The sequence below is a fragment of the Panthera onca genome, chromosome F2, assembly GCF_046562875.1.
Source record: "Panthera onca isolate mPanOnc1 chromosome F2, mPanOnc1 haplotype 2, whole genome shotgun sequence".
NCBI classification, from domain to species: domain Eukaryota; kingdom Metazoa; phylum Chordata; class Mammalia; order Carnivora; family Felidae; genus Panthera; species Panthera onca.
Window position 1 is genome coordinate 72001095 of NC_138356.1, and position 21250 is coordinate 72022344.

A 21250-nucleotide genomic window follows, 5' to 3' on the forward strand; every position below is an offset into this window, starting at 1 on the left:
CCTCCCAATTCTATTTTAACTGGACTGGAAGAGGATCCCCTTGCTTGGATTTTTAGAACTCCCTCAGGTGATTCTATGTGCTGCCAGCATTGCTACCACAGTCTAGGGGGTTTACATCAGCTCTGGAACCAGGGGTACCTAGGTATGAATCCCAGCCCTGCCCCTGGCTAGCCGTGTAGCCTTGAGCCAGTCACCTGACCCTCCGAGTTTGCTGGCTCCAGCCCAAGAGGCTGGGCTGCAGAACCAGGGGAAGATTAGATTAGGCAACAGTGTGAGGAGGGTGCCTGAGCCACTCTAAGGCCCAGATCTGCTCCTCACCAACGCAGTCCTTAGCTCATTTAGTACCTGTGGGCCTCAGGTCCCCACTGTGACACAGGAAACGTGGGTCCCACACTAGCATCCTGGGGCTCTGGGACTCTCATCTCCCACAAATGAAGCGAGACTCAGCATCACAGTCGGCCTCACCTCTCACGGGCCACAGAAATGCAGGTGAGCAGGGGTCACAGATCGGTCCACCTCCAGCTGCCGTTGCTAAATACTTTTTAGAACCTAGAACACGGTACAAAATGTTCTCCATAAATTTTTCTCATCCACTCCTCCTGATGATTCCATAACGTAAGTACCATAGGTCAGGGTTTTGGGGTACAGAACCAGTAGCTCCAAGAGGTTAAACTGCTTGCTCGGGAGCACACAGCCAGCAAGCGCTGGGGCGAAAATCCGGACCTGGGCCTACCTGGTTCCAACATCCACGTGCTTAAAAGCTAGTTACACTGCAGCACCGCCTCTGAACACAGCAGATGGCTGGCCTTCTAATCAAGGGCTGAGATGTTAAAACACGCAGCCTTGCTCCACTCGGCAGTTGTGGGAAAGACAGGGGACAACGTAAGGGGAGGTGGGAGCAGCTGGGGAGCAGGGAACCACCTTGGGATTAAATATTTGCGGTTGATCTCTCACTACAGGTGACTCCAGGTGTGCCGTGGCACTAGGGTCAGTGTAGCGTTTCCAACCTTCCCGGTTTGCCTGAGACTAGGACTTCCCTGGGACCCAGGACTTTCCGTGGGAAAGCCAGGACAGTTAGTCACCCTAGTGGTAAGTGATGGGGATCCTGAAATGACAGTGGCTCTCAACCAGAAAAGGAGTCCTCTCTTAGGTCAAAGTCCAGATAGGAGCCTAAGGGCTGCAGTGGCAGACAGTGGTGATCAGAGACCTGGCTCTTTCTGTTTTGTCCCTCTGCCACCTCGGTGTATGGCTGTCACCTCCTGGTCCAAGATGGCTGCTCCAGCTCCACATATCACGTCCACGTTGCAGCCAGGAGGGAGAAAAGGACCGGTACACACCGCCTCAATTTACATCCCACTGGCCAGAACCTGGCCACACGGCCTCGTCTAGCTGTGGGGGAGCTGGATTCACAGTCCTTATTCAGGCCAGCCACATGCCAGGGGACAGGAGGCATTCTCCTACTGTTGTTGTCAATCTGCACTTTCCCTGTGGGAGGAGGGCGGGAATGCTGACACCAGGGGCACCACGTCAGGAGTCCCAGCTTGCTGGGGCCTCCACCTCCCAGGGCTCTCCAGAGCCACGTCACTCTCCACCTCCCAGGGACAGGGGGGGAGGTCTCAGAGCATTTGGAGGTGATCCAACCGCAGGGCCTCAGGACTCCAGCTCAGCAGTTCCCAAAGCCAGCACTCCAAACTCTGGACAGTGCTTAACGACATCAAGTGAAACCCATTTCTTTACTGGAGGAAGTTTTTATCATGCCAATGCATGTTGCTTTGACCCCAGAATGCCTTGGGTTTTTTTCTGGAAATATCTTGTGTGCAACATACTTTGCTGTCCTGACTGGGCCTGAGGGTCCCCCATCCCGTGCTGTTGGATCTCCCTCTCCCCTCCAACCTCTAAAGCCCCTACGCTGATGATCAAGAGAGACCACGGCAGTCCCTCCTCCCTATCCCCTGTTCCTGCTGCCCCTAACCACCTTCCTGCAGGTTCTCAAATCCCGCGTGGACCTCAGGTCCTACTCTCCCTGCCCCCTCCTAGATCCAGGGTCAGAGCCACATGGTCAAAGAGAAGACAGAGACCATCCCCCAGGGCACCATCTCGGCCTACAGGGAGCTTCAGCTAGTAATCAAAGAGAACTGCTGGGGTAAGTGGAGGCTGGAGGTCAGGAGCAGAGACACGAGTCTCCCTCTGGGAGAGCAGGCAGAGGGGCAGGAGGGAGAAGGAGACCATTTCCCAGGAGCCTGAGCACTCAGCCAGCCAGGTCCACATTCTGGCAGCTGCTGCAAGGATGCGACATGCAGAGAGAGGCAGCCCTGAGGTCAGCTGTCAAGGAGGGCTTACTACCCAGTCCGTGTCCCACTCGGCCCCGGGGTTTGGGGACAAGGGGGGAGCTGCACTTGATGGGAGGAAGGTTTGTGTCATCTAATTAGCACAAAGAATCTTGCAGACTGGTGGTCCTGCCCATCCCTGGCCCAGGGGTGACTGGTGGGAGGAGGGAGTTTTGTTCTCCCATCAGTGCTGCAGCCCAGAGAGGGGCTGGGGACTGAGCCCAGGGCAGGACAGCTCGGGTGCTCAGATCTGGCCTGCTGAATCTGAGGGTTGGCTTTAGCTGGGGGAGGAAGATTTGGCCACCCGCACCCTCTTGAAAAAAGCATGAGCTTAAGAGTCCAGTGCACTGAGGTTTGAACGATGGCTTTGCTGTCTGCCATCTGCATGGCCCTGGAGACGTTACGAAACATCTCCAGCTTCAGCATCCTCGTCTACAAAGGGGCTCAGGCTGCCACCCACAGAGTACTGTGAGGCCACAGGAGGAAAGCTGTGCGGTCCCTGGCTCTATGGCCAGTATACCGTAGGACCCCATAACTGCTGTCTGTCTTCCTCTCGGGCACTTTCTCTTTTGCCCTACCTGTGCTCCCACACAGCTCTTCTGTACCTGCCTGAAGGAAAGCTCGGTCGGAGCTTTCCTGTGTGTGGTGGTGAGTAGCCCTGCCCAGGGCCTGGAACCCAAGCAGAAATCATCCCTTCCCACAGACAATGCCCTGACACCGCTCTTGGGAGTCCCTTCCCCACCACCATGTACTCACCCCATGTCACTCGGGGCAGGGAGGGCCATCTTCTAGGGCCCATGAAGCATGGGCCCTGAGCAGGGGTGAGTGGGAGGGGAGTGAGGGGAAGAAGAGTGAGGTAGGGGAAATAGGGAAATAAGGACAGGACCCATGACTGCCACCCCATAGGTGGTGGGTACTCAGTAAATGCTGGAGGGGAGGGAAGAGGGGAGGAGAGGAAGAAATGAGAAGGAGGCAGATGAAAGAATGCAGTGCTCTGCATGAGGCAGAAGCTTCATCAGGACGGGACTGTGACACCAGGACCTCCTGGTTAGGCTGAAGGATCTAGTCCGGCTGGCCCTGGGCAGGGAGCCTGGGCACAGGAGCCAGTGCGGGCCTATAGTCTCTCTCCACAGGCCCTGGGTGAGGAGCCCAATTTCCAGGGCCCGCGAAGGCAGGTGGGTGCCCAGCTGCAGGACCCGGCCACGCTGCCTCCAGAGCTGCGGCACCTGCTGTGAGGTGCCCTCCAAGAGCTGTTCACAGCCCCCCCAGGCCCTGCAGGAGCTCAAGGACATGGTAAGGGGCCCATAGGCCAGACCAGGGCCTGGGGACTGGGATCCAGGAAAGAGGGGAGGCACAGGGGAACGAGAGGCAGGAGTGGGACACGCTCTGGGTCTCAGCAGCACCTAACTATGGATGGCATGGTGAGGCTGGCCCTGTGGTGACCAGGCACAGCCCTGTGCCCGCTATTGTGTCAGACACTCCCTGAACATTTGCTCACTAAAACCCAAAGGAGGGACCTGGTTGAGCACTGCTGACATCAGAACCCAGGCTCATTCCATCCTCACTGGCGTCAGAGGGGACACAGTGCCAGCAGAGGGGGAACAGGAGCCTGGGTGGTGGGGTGCGGGGTCAGGAGGCAGAGAGGGAGACGTGCAGCCTGTCTCTCCCTGCTCCCCCTTGCCCCTGCCCTACAGCTGGAACAGGCGCTGGACACTGGGGTGCTGGGACAGCTCGGTGGCCCTGGGGGCTTCCTCCTAAGTACTCTCTGGAACCCCTCAGGCAGACTGTTGGCCTTGAAAGGCAGGGCCATCCTCTGCATTCTTGGAGCTCTCCTGGCTAAGAGGGATATACAAGGGGCTGGGGTGGGAGAAGAGTCCAGAGGGAAGGCCTCCCAAGGCCCCTGCCCAGCAGCCCTTGTGTTCCCTGTCCACACTCTCCAAGCGGGCCTTCTGCTGCTCACCCTTGCTCTAGACGGTCCCAGGCCATTCCCACTTGCGTCTGATTCTGTGTCCAAGCCCTGCCAAAAGTCAGCATGGAAAAGCACAGCCCCCATTTCCTGATTTTGCTTGTGCATTAAGTGAGGGTAAGTGGCACTCACCTCGCAGGACACTCCAGCCCTTCCTTCAGCGATGATTTACTGAGCACCCAGTGTGTGTCAACAAGGCACTAGGAAATCTCCACTCTCCTCTTTCAGTCTGTAACAGAGACAGACATCACACCAATACAGACAGGGAATTACCAAAGGCATGAGAGTGTCTAGCAGAGGCCCTGCTCCAACCCAGAACGGAGGCAAGGCTCACGGGAGGAGCCAGGAACAGGATCCCCACGCTGGTGGCCAGTGGTGTTGGCAGAAGTACTGGGGCAGGCAGGACAAGGGGATTGAAGACTGGAACGGGCTATTCAATTGTCACCTTGGGAAGTTGGGATCTTCGCTTCCCAGAATTCCCTTCCCTGTATAGCTGTGGGTGAGAATCCTCCAAAAGAGGAACCAGCATGAGATTTGGGGGATGGTAGTGCAGCGGCAGCCATTCATCTCTGAAGGCTGCAAGATGGACAGGTGCCGAAGTGCCCAGCAGATTCCCAGTGCTTCCTCCCAACTGCCAGTGCTGCTGACCAGCAAGGCCTTGGCCCTGTCACCACACACAGAGAGGCCTCAGACCCCACAGGCCTCCATCAGCTCTCCCATGATAGTCCCCTTACCACTGGCCTTCACAGCTCTCCACCTTGCTTCCTCCACTCCAACCACAGAACTCTCTGTGCTGGTGTTACTTGAACAATTCAGACCAGCTTCTGCCTCAGGACCTTTGCACTGCACATTCCCTCTGCCTGGTATACTCCTCCCCCAAGATATTCATGAGGCTAATTGAGTTTATTGTTTATCATTGGTCTCCCCCTGCCAGAAATGTAAGTGCCACAAAAGCAAGAGTTATTGCCTGTATTGCCCATAGGCTTGGATTTACCCAACACATGTCTACACATCATAGGTGCCCAACATCCATTAGTTCCCCCCCCCCCTGCATGGATGCCCCATGGGCCTAGAAGGATGCTGTTTCCCAAGATTAGGCTTCATGTTTGGAAAAGGCCAACCTGGGTTCTCGTCCTAGTTCCTTCCCGGACAGGATGAGGAACCACCATTATCCTGGCTAGTAACCACCTCACAAAGCCCTGTGTAAGGTGAAGCCCGCTGTATACCCTTCACGGATCGTGTTTTAGGGAAACTGAGGGGGTGGAAGGGGTGGCAACTTACTCAAGACCACTCAGCACTTCCAGGGAAGGCTCAGTTCCCACCTTCTTGAACCTTCTAGGGAAGGATGGCCCCGGAGCTACCTAGTGGGACTTCTCTCCACTTTAGGGTTCCAGCATCCCAGCCTTTCCTGGGCTTCCAGGACCCACGAGGAGAGACACAGCATGACTCTGACGCTCGGTGGCCCTCAACTATCTCTCAACAGTGCTGAGTGACACCCAACATTGCCTGCTGGCCCAGTCCCTGGGCAGAGGGATGGCACCCCAGCAAATGAAGCTGGTGAGAGCCTCCAGGATGCTTTATCAGCCCTCACTCACAGAAGGAGCACTCCCTGGCTCTTACTTCTCAGCACCCAGGCCTGTGCAGCCTCTGCTGGGTGGGCCGCATTCAGTCATGCACGGGTTTATTCATGGATTATGCTGAGCCCACCCCTGTGCCACCAGGCCCAATGCTGGGGCTGAGAATACAAAGGTGAGAGGTTCAACCCCTTGCAGTTGGGTTAAGGGACTGTGCAAACCAGCAACAAGAGACAGTGCCTGCTTCCGCTCAAACAGGTGGCTATGGCAACACCAACCACAGGGCTCGGGGGCATTTCTCAGGCAGTTCATGACTGTATGGATGAAAAGCCAGGGGAGCAGTATCCAGGCAGAACAGCACCGGCAGTGGCTGGGAGCCACCGGGCAGTGTTGGAAACCGATGACTCCAGCCAGGGCAGGAAAGGCGGTGTCGGGGGTACACTACCTGGGTCCCCAATTTTGCCAAACCTCAGCTACGGTGGGGGATGCGGGAGCACTGGCCCCAGGCTCCCACCCTCAGGGTGGGTTCCGCTGATGGCGGGACCCGGGAGACCTGTCTGTCCGTTCCGGATGCTTCCTTGCAGGTGGTGTGCATCTTAGAGCCCAACTTTAATCCGATGGAGGCAACAACCTCCTCCCTCCCACCGGAAGTCCTCTCATCCGTGCAGAATGCAGCCCTCTCCCTGAACCTGGTGGAGAGCTGTGGACTGGAGATGCAGGGGCCCAGCCACTAACTCATGTGGGAGCCTGACCTGGTGCCACACCGGTCTCTACGGCTCCCTCGCAGGGCTGCAGATGCCGGCCGACCCCGCCGTGTAGGCCAATGCCTGAGAAGGGTGCCACGGCCTTCCCCAGGACCCCTTTCACCCCTTTCAGGACTGGTCTGCGGACATCAGTCACCCAGACCCGGGGGCGCAGGGACGCCGGTTAGTTTAGGGTCTCACCTTGGGCTGGGCCTGGGCCCTATCCACGAGCCCACCATGAGAGGCAGTAGAAGCTGGATCCAGAACAGCTCGTCTCCATCCACGCCCCCACCTCGGACAGCTGTGTAGCTCTGGGCAAGTTACTCCCCTCCTTGTGCCTCCTCCTCCAACATCAGCCCCTCCGAAACGTGGAGAAGAATCCCCAGCTCTGGACCGTAGCGAAGACTTAAAAGTTGTACATAAGAGTGCTCACAACGGGACTTGGCTGTCGGCTATTACTGTGTGAGGCGGCTATTGGTAACAATCGTCTCGCTGTTCTGGAGGAAGCTGCCGGACCCTTCCCCAGCTGAACGAAGGGCTCGGCAATCTCTCCCGAACGCGCGCGGCCCGCCGCTGTCCTCCCGCCTGCTTTCCCCTCCTGCAGGAGGGAGATGGGAGCACGTCCCACTCCGGGCCTGCGCGCTGCGGCGGAAGTCGGCCGCGGAACCGGACGCTGGGCCCCTTCCCGTAACCGTGCGTCTGGCTGTGGAACGCTGCGGGGCCACTGCCAGCATCGCCGCAGAGCAGCAGCCCGACCCGTTTCACAGCAGGAAGTATCTCTGGTAAAACTCTCATTAGCCAACATGGCGGAGGCGTGTGTGCGCTGTGAAGGAGGGCGCATGCGTGTGCGTGCACGTGTGTGGGTCCGTGCGTGTGCGTGCAGGGCGCGCGCAGGACGTGGGAAAGGCGCCGGGCAAGAACCTGAGCACGTGTGTCAGCTGCAGGTCTTCGAGCCCCGGCTCCGTTTTCTTTACCTTAGCGGAGCTTCCCAAGCCAGAAACAAACCCCGTGCCGGGTGCCCTGGTTTTGCCCAGTCCGGGCAGTCACTGTATATGTTCATTTCCACTGATAAAACTTACCTAACAATCAAAACAATGGCCCTTGTAAAAATAAAAGAAACAAAATCTCAGAAACGTAATGAAGAACCTTTCGACCTCCAGAACTCCACTCCCCAGAGATAAGCAGTATTGACCTTTTGGTATTTATCCCTTCAGTATTTTCCCCATGCATTCATACAAATTATCTTGCAGGCCAATGTGATAAATTATTTTTGTAAAGTTGCTTTTCAAAAAAAATGCCATTACAGGGGCTCCTGGGGGTCTCAGTCGGTTAAGGATCGGACTTTGGCTCAGGTGATGATCTCGCTTGGTGGGTCCGAGTCCGGAGTCGGGCTCTCTACTGTCAGCGCAGAGCCCACTTCTGATCCCCGGTCTCCCTCTCTGCCTCTTCCCCACTTGATCGCTCTCTCTCTCAAAAATATATAAAGTGTTAAAAAATGCATTACATTGTGTGCATGTCATTAGACATTCTCTGTACAATAAGAAGGGAGGTTTTCAGCAAGGGGATCTTTGCAGACCTTGCACCAGCCCCTGGAGTTCGTTCCAGAAGCAACCTTCTGCCAGTTTGTGTATCTTCTATCTTCTCAGACCTGAGAGCTGGTGTGGCTCCTCCTGTGGAGAGAGCGAGGAGGCCAGCACAGCCCCATTCTCTGCTGCCTGAGTCCACTGGTCCATCAAAACAGCCACGCCTCTCTTTTTGCATACTGCTTTTAGGGGCAGAGCCCCCCAGTTTTAATCAAGGAGTTAAACAGTGGCAAGTACTTTAAAAGGGATTCATCATCTACTCACATGTCTTAAGGGACGTTAAATGAATCCATACACATGGTCTACATTATCTGCTTCCCTTTCCCATGTCCTCACCTCCTGCAGCTGCCCCAGCACCTCTAACCACCCCTGCACTGACTTCTCCTTACTCTGGCCATCTGCCTTCCATCTCCCTCTTCCTCCTCATGCATCCTCCTCCTCTCAGAGCCTCATTATACAGATTGGCCTCTTTTCTCTCCTAGCAAGAATCCCTCCTTTTGCAGAGGAGGGAATGGACATCCAGTGGCAATTAACAGATTCTCTTTTGTGAGCTGGCCGACATAATATAAATGTTCCATATGCGTATTTTTAAAAATTTATTTTATTTTTTAAAATTTACATCCAAATTAGTTAGCATATATGCAATAGGAGTAGATTCCTTACTGCCCCTTACCCATTTAGCCCATTCCCCCCTCCCACAACCCCTCCTGTAACCCTCAGTTTGTTCTCCATATTTATGAGTCTCTTCTCTTTTGTCCCCCTCCCTGTGTTTATATTATTTTTGTTTCCCTTCCTTCATGTTCATCTGTTTTGTCTCTTAAAGTCCTCATATGAGTGAAGTCATATGATTTTTGTCTTTCTCTAATTTCACAGCATAATATCCTCCAGTTCCATCCACGTAGTTGCAAATGGCAAGATTTCATTCTTTTTGATTGCCGAGTAATACTCCATTGTATATATATATACCACATCTTGTTTATCCATTCATCCATCGATGAACATTTGGGCTCTTTCCATACTTTGGCTATTGTTGATAGTGCTGCTATAAACATGGGGGTGCATGTGCCCCTTTGAAACAGCACACCCATATCCCGTGGATAAATGCCTAGTAGTGCAATTGCTGGGTCATAGGGTAGTTCTATTTTTAGTTTTTTGAGGAAACTCCATACTGTTTTCCAGAGTGGCTGCACCAGCTTGCATTTCATAACGCATATATTTTTAAACACAATTTTCTTGAAAAGTAAATTTTGCCTGAATTTAGAAGTGATTGTAATTTGAATCAACAATGTACCAATTAAAATCAAACTAGTTCTAGAAAGTGAGGTTCTATCATCATCATCTAGATGGAGAAAAATAATGTAACACACAGCAAGGGCTCTGAAACCAATAGATTTGGACTGACGTTGGGTCTATCAGGAGCATGACCTTAGGCAAGTTTCTTACCCTCTCTGAACTTGTTTCCTCTCCTGTAAAGCAGGGGTAAAAATATCTCCATGTTGGAGAACATCATCAAAAAGATGTGACCACCAATTGATCTGTGAGCGGTACCCAGGCACTCCAAGACTCCTCACCCCAAGCCCTGTCCTTGGAATGTGGGTTCTGCTTGACTTTCCTGCTCCCAGAGACTGCTCCAAGGACACACAGACTTCAGATGGTGATGTGATGTTGAAAACACCTACGTGCTGTGTATGTGAACGAGCACAGTTAGGGCCTCTTTATAAACTTTCAAGATTTGGAGGGCAGGTACAGGAATCCGTTTGACTTGCTGTTGCCAAAGACACACCTCGTATGTAAATTCCCTTGGCTGGTATTAAAACTTGTCACCTACTTGGGGTGCCCAGGTGGCTCACTCGGTTAAGGATTCCACTCTTGGTTTCGGGTCAGGTCATGATCTCATGGTTCGTGGGATCCAGCCCTGCATCGGGCTCTGCACTGACAATGAGGAGCCTGCTTGGGATTCTCTGTCTCCCTCTCTCTCTGCCCCCCCCCCCCACCTGTGCGCACATGCGTGCTCTCTCTCTCTCTCTCAAAATAAATAAACATTAAAAAATAAAAATTAAAAAAAATAAAACTGCCACCTACCAGCCTGGAGTGGTCTGCCTCTTTCTCAGGTCTCTCCCTGCCCTCTGATTACAGGGGCCAGTTTCAGATCACACCCAGAAAGCTCAAGCTCCCAGGAGGGTTGTGAACCATTACTCCATGTGCTTGTACCCCTTTAATAGCATGCCCACATACAGTGGCTCCAGATCATTTTCCTCCCTTTGTAGGACCCTCTAGAGATCCCATCCTAACAGTGCTCACAGGAGGGCCCTTGTCTGAAATCCTCTTTCAAGCAGCTAAATCAGAGTCTCTGGAGCTGTTAGCTTGTGGCCAGCAGAGGAGGTAGGAGGGGTGAGCTGCCTTGCAGCCATGGGGACTGAAAGAAAGGACTCTCTGGCAGGGTGCCTCATCTGCCTTTGGCCATCCCTGTGCAGCTCTCCCCTTTCTTGGGACTTCCCCAAAGCACACAGGACACAGTCTGGAAGCCAGTGTTGCCTTAGTAGCTTTTCTAGGTATGAGGTGGAACCTTAGAAATAGGGAAAATGGGTCATAAAGCCATTGACAGGCAGAAGAGGGACCAGAACCCATACATGGGTGTCTTTCCCCTACCCAAACCATTTTGATGTCCACCCCCCATGCTCCTCCCACCTCCCAGCCTCTCACTGACAAATGCTTCTGGAGAAATACTCCCCCACTGGGCCAATGGGGGCTGGAATCTCAGGGCAGAAGCCCTCAACTAGTGAAAGATACTAGTGTGTACTGAGCTAATCTCCCTGCTCATGTAAAATATGTTCCACTCACTTCCTTCCCATTTCCTTCTCACCCCATCCCTCCTTTCCAGGGGTTCAGGCCCCAAACTAGGATCATTCTTGACTCCAATCTGCTGGGGATGCCTGTAGCTCTCCCTCAAATTACCAAATCTGGTTCCTTCTCACCACATGGCTTTCCCTCCTGGCCTGTTTCACACTGCCCAGCCCCTGGTTCTGGTCTCGCTGGGACCACCTCCCAAAATTAACTACTGATAGCACACAGCCCCTGCTCATGCTCTGCTTCCCATGGAAACCCCAGGCTACAACAGCATGTTCAACGGTAAGTGCAGTGGAGACAAAAGTAGAGTAAGGGTAGCGAGGAGGGTCTGGGAGTTTGTCATTTTGAACAGCAGGGGTCAAGGTAGGCCTCACTGGAGGGTTACATCTACACAGAGGGCATGGCCTACCCATAATCCCGATCGGGGGACCTGCCACCTCAAAGGACTTGGGACAGTGGAGTGACCCCCACTGCGTTCAAGGAACAGTAAGATTAGCATGGCCAGGGCTGATGCAGAGTGAAGGAGACACAATACTTGCACACGTGCATGATGTGTGTACAAGGCTTATCCTCACACCGTTGTTTACAACAGTTTGAAGACAGAATCCATCAGACAAGGGCATGGTTAAGTAAATTATGGTCCATCACTACAATGGAATACTACCCAGCATTAAAAAAGAAGACACTTTTTATTTAATAATATGCAAATAAAGCCAAGTGTGGAATAGCGTATGTAAGAAGTGGGCATTTGGGGGCACCTGAGTGGCTCAGTCGGTTAAGCGTCCAACTTCGGCTCGGGTCATGATCTCGTGATCGTAGGGCTCATGAGTTCATGAGCGTAGGGCTCTGTGCTGACAGCTCAGAGCCTGGAGCCTGCTTCGGACTATGTGTCTCCCTCTCTCTCTCTGCCCTTCCCCTGCTCACCCTCTCTCTCAAAATAAACAAACATTGGGGCGCCTGGGTGGCGCAGTCGGTTAAGCGTCCGACTTCAGCCAGGTCACGATCTCGCGGTCCGTGAGTTCGAGCCCCGCGTCAGGCTCTGGGCTGATGGCTAGGAGCCTGGAGCCTGTTTCCGATTCTGTGTCTCCCTCTCTCTCTGCCCCTCCCCCGTTCATGCTCTGTCTCTCTCTGTCCCAAAAATAAATTAAAAACGTTGAAAAAAAAAACAAAAAAAATAAATAAATAAACAAACATTAAAAAATTTGAAAAAAAAAAGTTACATTTGAGTAAAGAGATGGCAGAATAAATATGAATGACATAAAATCTGAACCCAAGTCTATCTCACATACAAAAGCCATGCTATTTCTCCTACAACCACACATTGTTTAGGAATTTCTTCAAAAACATTCTTGAAAGCTTCCGGTGTTTTGGGTCAACACACTATTCAGACCACACAGTGGAGAATATACACCAACATTTGCTTTTGCTGTGGATTCTTTTGGCTGAATGCCCTCTCTAAACACCTAGAACGTGCTGCCCTCCTCCACCAAAGACCCACCAGCATCCATTATTACAGGGCTAGGACACAGTCCAAGTGGGCTCTGGGGAGGTGGGGGGGGGCGGGGTTCTTAGTATTTCCGGACATAAAGATGAGCTTGTGAACACACCGACTGGAACAATCTATCAGCACGCTACACCTCGATGTTTAAAATAATTGTGTTGCTAATTTTCATTTCACATAGGCAGTTCATTGCGTGTCCGTTTAGAAAACCAGCACCACCACTGGTAGTGTTCATTAGTTATAGGATCTTTAAAGCGTTCATTAAAATTGTGCAGCTTTGCGCAGCACCCTCATCAACTGAGGGAGGTACAGTTGGTACCATTGACTACTCTAGAATCAATGGGCAACAGGACACCCGGAATAGGCTGTGTTGCTGTTTCTAACACAGTTGAATGTCACGATAGTCATAATAAAATGGACAGTGAGCACTTCGGATATCTATAGGACACTGCAGGCATTATCTAATATAATCCTCAGGGGTCACTGGAAAGGGTAGGTATCTCGCATATTACCCGTTTTGTAAATGGGGACATGGACTCACCCAAAGTCACACTGATTTAAACTCAAGTCTGCCAACTCCGAAGTCTGTGCTGTGACGGTTCACATTCCTATCGCCTTCTGCAGGCGGTATATAGACACGTATATACGACGTGGCATCACACGTTAGAGATTTTGCCTCAATTCTCTCATTTTACTGAGGAGGCAGAGTTCCAAAGCGACATGGCTCGGCTTTTCTCTTAATGCCCAGATCTTTCTAGTCCATCTTTTGTGATCACACTGTACTCTACGGACCTTAAAATATGCTCCGTAAGGGATTATAAGGATTTATGGAATGGAAGGTAGTGCACTCTCAAATGGAACCAGAATGGCAATTTAACTCAAAAGACCTAGATTTGAGCACAAATGCTAATTATCTTTATGACAAGTCTAAAATATTTGAAGCAACCATACAATAGTCCAGAGTGCTTTTTAACCCAAATCTGTAAGGAGGAAAATAGCCGACTGAAATATTCTGCTCATCCATATTGAGGGCTGCAGAAATGGGGCAGTGGATGTACCAGATACTTTACATCATGAAGGAAGAGGTACAGATACTGTTTTAGAGGTAACGGGGGGTGGGGGCGGTGGGCAGGTCAAAGGAAGCTGGCTTCGAGAGAGATTTAAGACTTACCTACTCAGAGCAGGGTCACTCCCCGCCTCCGGCACGCAGGGCAGACCCTAATTCATCCCGGCCGTCTTTCTCGAGGAGCGCATGGCCAGTCCCATAATCCTCCATTGTAGAACAGACATCACAAATTAAGAGATCAGACTTGGTAGGTGGGAAGTTGCCGGTTTGTTCCCTTTGACCATCTGAATGGCAAATATCAGACCCGGAATTAAATCCACGGCAGCAGAGATGCCTCCTTTCATCACACTGTAGCCCTCCACTTCTCTGACACCAGGTTCTCCAACAAACCTGCTCTTGTAACTAGTGCAGGGGTTGGCAAACTCCTTCTGTAAGGGGCCAGGTAGTAAATATCTCCGCCTCTGAGGGCCATATGGCTCTGTCACAAGAATTCCATTCTACTGTTGTGGTGCAAAAGGAGCCAAAAACAATACGTAAACAAATGAGTCAGGCTGTGTTCCAACACGATTTTATCTATGGACACTGGAGTTTGAATTTCATATATTTCACACGTGCTATGAAATATCCTTTTGGTTTTTCTCAACCTTTTAAAAATGTAAAAACTACTTTCAGTTCATAGGCTGTACAAAAATCAGTGGTGGGTGAATGGGCCCACAGACCAGTTTGCTGGTCTCTGTCTAGAGTTAGGGGTTTTCTACTTACTCTCCGGTACGCAGAGCGTGAAGAAGTGTGGGGGCTGGAAGAGCCACAGCAGTGTCACTTTGTCCACTCCAGGTGCGTCACGACTTATTTGTATGCATTCACTCCATTCGGGCGTTCACTGGGCCTCTACTCAAATCTGGGGCCTGTGCGAGATCCTGGGGACACTGAGGGAAAAATCAGACGTGGCTCTCCTCGTGGGTTCTCTCAGAGTCAGAAAAGGTACCCACAAGCGGTCAAGTATCGGAGGTGCTTGACGAGATGCCCGTGGTAGATTCCCAGGGCTGCCACAGCGAAGTGCTACCAACCAGGTGCTTTGAAACAACAGAAGTGTGTTCGTTCTCTCACAGTCCCGGAGACCGGGAGTCTGAAATGAGGGCTGGTTCCCTCTGGAGACGCCCGTCTTCTGGAGGGAGGATTGGTCCCAGGACTCCCAGCTTCTGGCAAATGCCAGCAATTCTTGGTTCCCTGGCTTGCAGATGTGCTGCTCCAATCTGCCTCCATTTTCACATGGCCTTTTGCTGTGTCTGCTTCCCCTTCTTTTCTCTAACAAGGATTTGTCATTCGATTCAGGGCCTACTCGAATTCAGGATGGTCTCCTCTCCAGGTCCTTAAATTAATTCTATCTGCAAACACCCTTTTACCAAATAAGGTTGTATTTTCAGGTTCTGGGTCGACGTTATCTTTTAGGTGAGCCACTATTTAACCCATTTCAATAGTCGTAGAAGACTGAGATTAAGGTTATCCTGAAGGCTTCATGAAGAAGGTCCCACAAGCTGCTGCTCATCAAATGGAGGTGAGGGGAGGGAGGGAGCGGCAGGGTCGGGGACCAGCCAGAGTTAGGGAGGTGTGACACCACATACAACTTCTCTAAACTGCAAGCGGCTGAGCCTGGCCAAAGAGCCTGGCCAGGAGAGGGTGAGACGAAGGCCAGGAAGGTCAGCAGGGATGCCACCATGGCGCCGTGGGCATCATGATCTGGCACCATTAAGCCAGAAGGATTTGACGGAAGCCTCTGGCATTCTCTTCCACACTTAACCAGTTCAGGTGCACCAGAGCTGGACTAGACAACCTTTAAACTGCTTCTCCCAATCAGCACATTTAGATTCCATGATTATGGTTTTATGATCTTAAAATAACAAAAGCCCTTGTTTTCTACCACCAGTGAGTCAAGTTCCTCTTACCACTCACTCCCTGTCCTCCCAGTGTTGAGGGCCGTTCTTCCTTCCGCCCTCTTTGCTTCCTGTGGCTTCCCTCTCACTGCTGGGAACTGTGAATCGAGCAAATGTAGTTTTCCTTCTATTACTACCACCCATACAAGAGTAAATCAAGAATAAAAGGCAAGCTAATGACCAGATCACTGATCTTCCTGCACTTAGCAAAATTTTAGAAGCAATGAAAACTACACACGTAGACAATAATGAAGAAGAAGACTATTAAAAACACCCAGCTCTCCCCTAAAAGAAGGGGAAATTACGTGTGTATGCATTCCATTAAAATACGCACGGGGAAGGCTTCGGAAGCCTAAAAACAAAATACCAGTAAACCAAGCCACACTTAGAAAAATGAAAGCTGATTTTTATTTTATCATCAACAGCCATTCTTTAAACATGAACATGCATACGTAATATTCTACGCACACATCACAGTTTTTAACGTTAGTTAATAAAGGTTAAACACACAACATACATCCTTACAAAAAAAGTCAAAATGCAAACTTAAAACTTTAAACAAAAGTCTTACTAATTTAAAAAAAGTTTGTGTTGGGTACCATTTGTACAACACAGTTAATTTAAACATTTTCATTTTGGCTGCACATGAAAAAAGCGGCAGTAGAAAATAAAGTCGTTGACGGTTTTTAAATAGCAGAATAGGCAGTTTTGCCATGCAGGAGAAGCAATATTAAATATTAGTTTTCAAAAAAAATCCACATTTAAAAATATTTAGTTCAAGTCACAGAATTTTTCTCAGTAGAGACCCCAATGCAATGCGGAATTAGCTGCCTTAGATGGCCCATTCGAAAGGACAGTGTCCCTTCAGAGTAGAACTTTACTGGTTTTGGCACAGAAAAGAAGTCTTGAGAACGAGAACATGATTAAAAAAGAGGGAAGAGGAACAGAGGAAAGAAATAAAAAGCAGGAGTACATGAGATAGTAATTGCAATCACTAAAAACTGTGCATTCTCAGCCACTGCAGAATACTGTCTTCTGTCCACAGCAGGCGCCCGCCCAGGGCTGCTATTGCAGCATGGATCTGATTTGCTTGGAGGTAGTCTCATCGTTCAAATGTTTTGTTGTGTACCTGGAAGTATAAGAACAGCTATTTTAGGGAATTTTGAAAACCATGATCTACCGCGGGTTCCATCATTATCACAAGCTGGGCAAGTAGGCGAAACTCTCCTCACAGCATCGCGCCTTTTCTCTCCAGCTCCGGCTGCGTTCAGGCTCTGCCCTGCTTACCCTAACCACCTACTGCACAACATATCCAATAGCTCTTTACTTAAGGTAGAACTACCTTACTGAAGCGATCCAGTTAACTTCTAAGGTAAACAATGAGCTGCGCCCTCTCACAGGGAAACAGCTGTCACTCCATCTCAGGGACTGGCAAGTACAACCTGCAGCCCAACCTAGCCCACCGCCTGTTTCTGTACGGCTTGTGAGCTAAGTACATTTTTACACTTTCGTTTATTTTGTAAATGTTTGTTTATTTTTGAGATAGAGAGAGAGAGAGCACAAGTGGGGATGGGGCAGACAGAGAGGGAGACACAGAATCCAAAGCAGGCTCCAGGCCCTGAGCTGCGAGCACAGAGCCCGATGCGGGGCTGGAACACACAAACTGTGAGATCATGACCTGAGCAAAAGTCAGAAGCTTACCCAACTGAGTCACCCAGGTGCCCCTGTTTTTACACTAAAAATGAACGGGGAAAGAAATCAAAAGAATAATATTTCATGTTAACGTGGAAATTCTATGAAATTCAAATTTCAGTGTGTTTATAAAAAGTTTTAATGGAACACAGCCATATACAGATTCACTGAGGTATTCTCTATGGTCACCTTCTTGCCACAACGGCAGAGTTGAGTAGCTGTGACAAGAAACCACGTAACCCCAAATCCTAAAACATCTGTGTTTATTCTCTAGCCCTTTACAGAGAAAGGCCGGCCCCCACTCTAGTCTGTATCTAAGCTCAACTAACTACCACAGTTCCAACTGTCACATCCCATCCCAAAATGTCTCCATTCTTGACGTGCCTTATTTCCAGGTAGATGTGTTTTGCTATAAGCATGTAAACCACAAGTAAAGAATCATGAAGAGTGATTACTATTTTATGAGAAGAGTCCCCATAGGAGTCCTTTAATAGCCGAAATTCAGTAAGTGAGCCTACTATGTACCTGGCACTGTTCCAGGATCTCACAACCTGGCAGAGAAGACAGACAGTGACACACTCACACAAGGGGCAAAGGAGGAAAGTACTAGATGGAGCCTCAGATGCCGGGAAAGCCCAGCTCATGAGGACACTGCAGGCCACAGTGAGGAGTTGGGAAGTCACTATAAGTGCAGTGAAAGCCAGTGGAGGACATCAAACAGGGTAGTGATGTGGGCCTTTCTTTATGTTCTGGAAGGACTGCTCTGGCCATTGAGCAGAGGAACCAACAGAGGGACAGCAGAGGGACCGACCAAGGGCTTGCTCCAGGGGACTCAGTGAGAGATGAGCAAGGCCTGGACCACATGAGCAGCAATGGAAACAGGTGCTCAAGGCTTGAATATGGGACATATTTTGGAGACAATTCGGACAGAACTTAATGCTGGACCAGTTAATCTGGCCTGTGAAAATTTCACATATCGTCTTTCAGGAATATATAACTTTAAGCAAAGTACACACAGACGGCCTTTGTGTGTTCAAGAAACTTAAACCCAATTCTTGCTGGTTCTCAAGGCAATTGAAAAACTAAAGAAAGCATATGAACTCAAATCCTTGCAGAGGTAAAGACACAAATACTTATTAAGTACCTGATACATCCTCTACAATTTTACCTTCCAAAAAGAAGGCACTTCCAAATTGTTCACATATTACTGAAGAGACACCCGAGCACCTGGCATGGGCCAGGTGCTCAACTAGTATTTGTGGAAGGCAGGCGAGAAAGCCAGCAGCCAGGCTGGGGGAAAAAATCCATGAAGGGTTACTTACATTAAGTGGCAAGTGATGCAGCCAAGACTAAAGCTTTCTGTTTTCATTTCCAAGAGCAGGTAAAGCGTATGTAGCTACACATATCCTCCTGATGTCAGGAAGTAAAAACGTTCATCACCCCTGTCTTCGTTTCCGTTTTTCCCTTTCCTTCACAGGGCAGAGGGCCCCCACCTGGCACACCACCATCTCTGCTCAGAGCAGCGTACGTATCGCTACTCAGCAGCGTTGTGACACCGGGAGCGGGAGTGCTCTGGCTCCTTCTGCGGGATGAGACCGTGCACTTGTAACAGGTCTCACGTCCTTTCCGCCAAACGGGGCCAACTGGAGGGAGACCTGGCCCGTCACCACACTCTTACCAAGAAAAGGCCTTTACCACCTAACGTGTGCAAAAGTGTACGGACATATACGGGTTTATGTCACTTTGTGCATAACAACCAAGTTCCTTTCCAAGTGCGTATACTTTTCTACTGACGAGAAGCAACTATTATTGATCTTTACTCTGAAACTGAATAAAGACAGCAGTTATCTAGCATTAAACCTTAACTCCGAGCTCTGGCTCTCTCTCATGATCAAGGCACTTGGTTCCACTTCTCCACCGACTGAATGTAGACAGGACTTGCTGCTTTCTTGCAATCACATCCTGTAAGCTGGAGGCACTGTGTAATTTCTATAGAGAAGCACTCCAAATAAATAGCTTATTATATGGATGGGCAATTAAAACTTAAAAATTTTTGGTTATTAACTGCTGGCTGAGGAAAATGATGGAGTGAGCATTTCTAGTAAAGCAGCTACTCAGAAAGTAATTCCACAAAAGTGTTTTTTCCTTTTTCTAAAGGTTTAATTAACAATGAACATTTACATAGCACTTTGGGGATTATAAAATGCTTTTTACATAGTATCTCCTTTGCTGTGAGTGAAGCATATTAAGGGCGAGGGTGATTTAGTGTGAGCAACGTTTCTCAAAGCACCAGCATTGTATCAGCTAGGGTGTTTATTTATAGAATGAGGTGCGTGGGCCCCACACCAGACCTTAGAGTCTCTCTGGGCATGGTGGCCTGGGAACGTGCATTTTTGTTTCCCTCCCGGTTACTCCAAAAACACCCCAGGGTTCAATCACACAGGAACCTTAAGGCTCAATGGTACAGCACCAAGCACATGGGATTTGAAGAATGAAATCCTGAATGTGAAGACAGAGTCTGACATTGATTAATCGCCTATATAATCGGTAAGTCTCTCAAGAGCTCAAGGTAGCTGTACAATGGAGACATGCCCCACACCTCACATCCATCCCCTACTTCACAGAGCTGTGGTCAAGATCAAATACAGTCATAAAGACGAAATCACGCCGTAAACTTAAAGGTTACAAAAACGTTACTCACTGTAACCACTACTACTCAGTATCAAGTACACCGATGAACCTTAAGAAACTTCCCAGGTGGAAAAATGAGAACCAGCCACAAAACACATCCACTGGGAACGAAAACAGTTCGAGAGTTATCTCTGCAACAAAACCTTCATCTTCTACTTTCCGTTAGAGACGTGCAAAGAAGACTGAAAAGCCACAGGTGGCTCTTGCCTCAATGGTGCTTTTCTCCCCTCAAACACAGACTGGCGTGTGCAAGACTTTAACCCCACCTCTCACTTAGCCCCACAGCCCAGTGCTGCCCTAATTTGAGAGTGGAGAGACTGAACTACCTTTAACTACTGCAAACAAAAGTAAACTCTGAGTCTTCATGTGTGGACCACTGTCCCTTCCAAGTAAAGAAGTAACACCAGACCCTCCTGGCCTCCAATTCTCTCTTCCTTTTCAGAACAGGTCTCCTGTCACTGGGTGGCTTTGGAGAATCTAACCAATAAGAAAGGAGAGTCTTGGGAGAAAAAGTGAGCTGACTGGGACCCGGGGAGTCTTGAGAAAGAGATCGAGTAGTTACGGTTCACAATAGCACGATTACGGGTGAAACAAATGAGGTGCACACTGTAAAAACCTCCAGAGTAAAACCTCCCAATCATTGTGGTTTCTGACAGACGTATGGCTGAAATAGCTAGACATTATGAGGATTTTCATGGTCATACTATGTTCCGTAATCTTTCTGGTATTTGTTCAGAAGAGACCTCCTTTATTCAGGCACTCACTGCTTACAGAATACTTCTCATAATCTTAATAAAATCCTTTGATGGTTCCATGCAACTGAAATGACACAGCATAGATTCTGCTTTATCATGTGCCAAGTGTGACTAAGCATTCGAGAGGAATAACCAACCTGTTTGGCTCAGAAAACATGGGAGAAACTTAAGACTGAACTGGAAATCATTTTCATGTATCATGTGGACTGCAGTGAGAAACAAAGATGGCCTGTGACCTCAATAAGTTTCTATATAAATATTTCTGTGCTCATGTAATTTTTGTGTTTAAACACAAAATAAGCAATGAGCAAGTTATCTTTTATGTTAGGAAAATAAATTACACTATAAATTAAACCTCTGTAGTCAAGATGTTATAATATGCTGTGATTTGCATTTAAAAATAGTCCAGCATTCAAGAAATGCCTGGCTGCCTCAGTCAGTAGAGCGTGCAACTCCTAAACTTGGGGTCCTGAGTTCAAGTCCCACATTTGGCCTAGAGCTTACTTAAGAAAAATAAAAGAAAAAAGAATCCTGCCTTAAAAAACAATTCCACCATTATTAGGAGCTACAGTAG

At 49.6% G+C, this 21250-nt stretch overlaps 1 protein-coding gene across 12 annotated transcripts in view; it reads right to left on the minus strand.

Annotated features, from left to right (window-relative positions):
* Nucleotides 1-15923: 15923 nt before the first annotated feature.
* The window catches only part of CYRIB (CYFIP related Rac1 interactor B), a 147436-nt gene continuing 142109 nt past the window's right edge, over nucleotides 15924-21250 (minus strand). For all 12 annotated transcript variants that reach the window (XM_060611330.3, XM_060611325.3, XM_060611323.2 and 9 more), the window contains one exon: nucleotides 15924-16667. In XM_060611330.3, coding sequence (XP_060467313.1) covers nucleotides 16604-16667 — 64 coding nt within the window. In that variant the 3' untranslated portion in view covers nucleotides 15924-16603. The remainder of the gene's footprint in view (nucleotides 16668-21250) is intronic.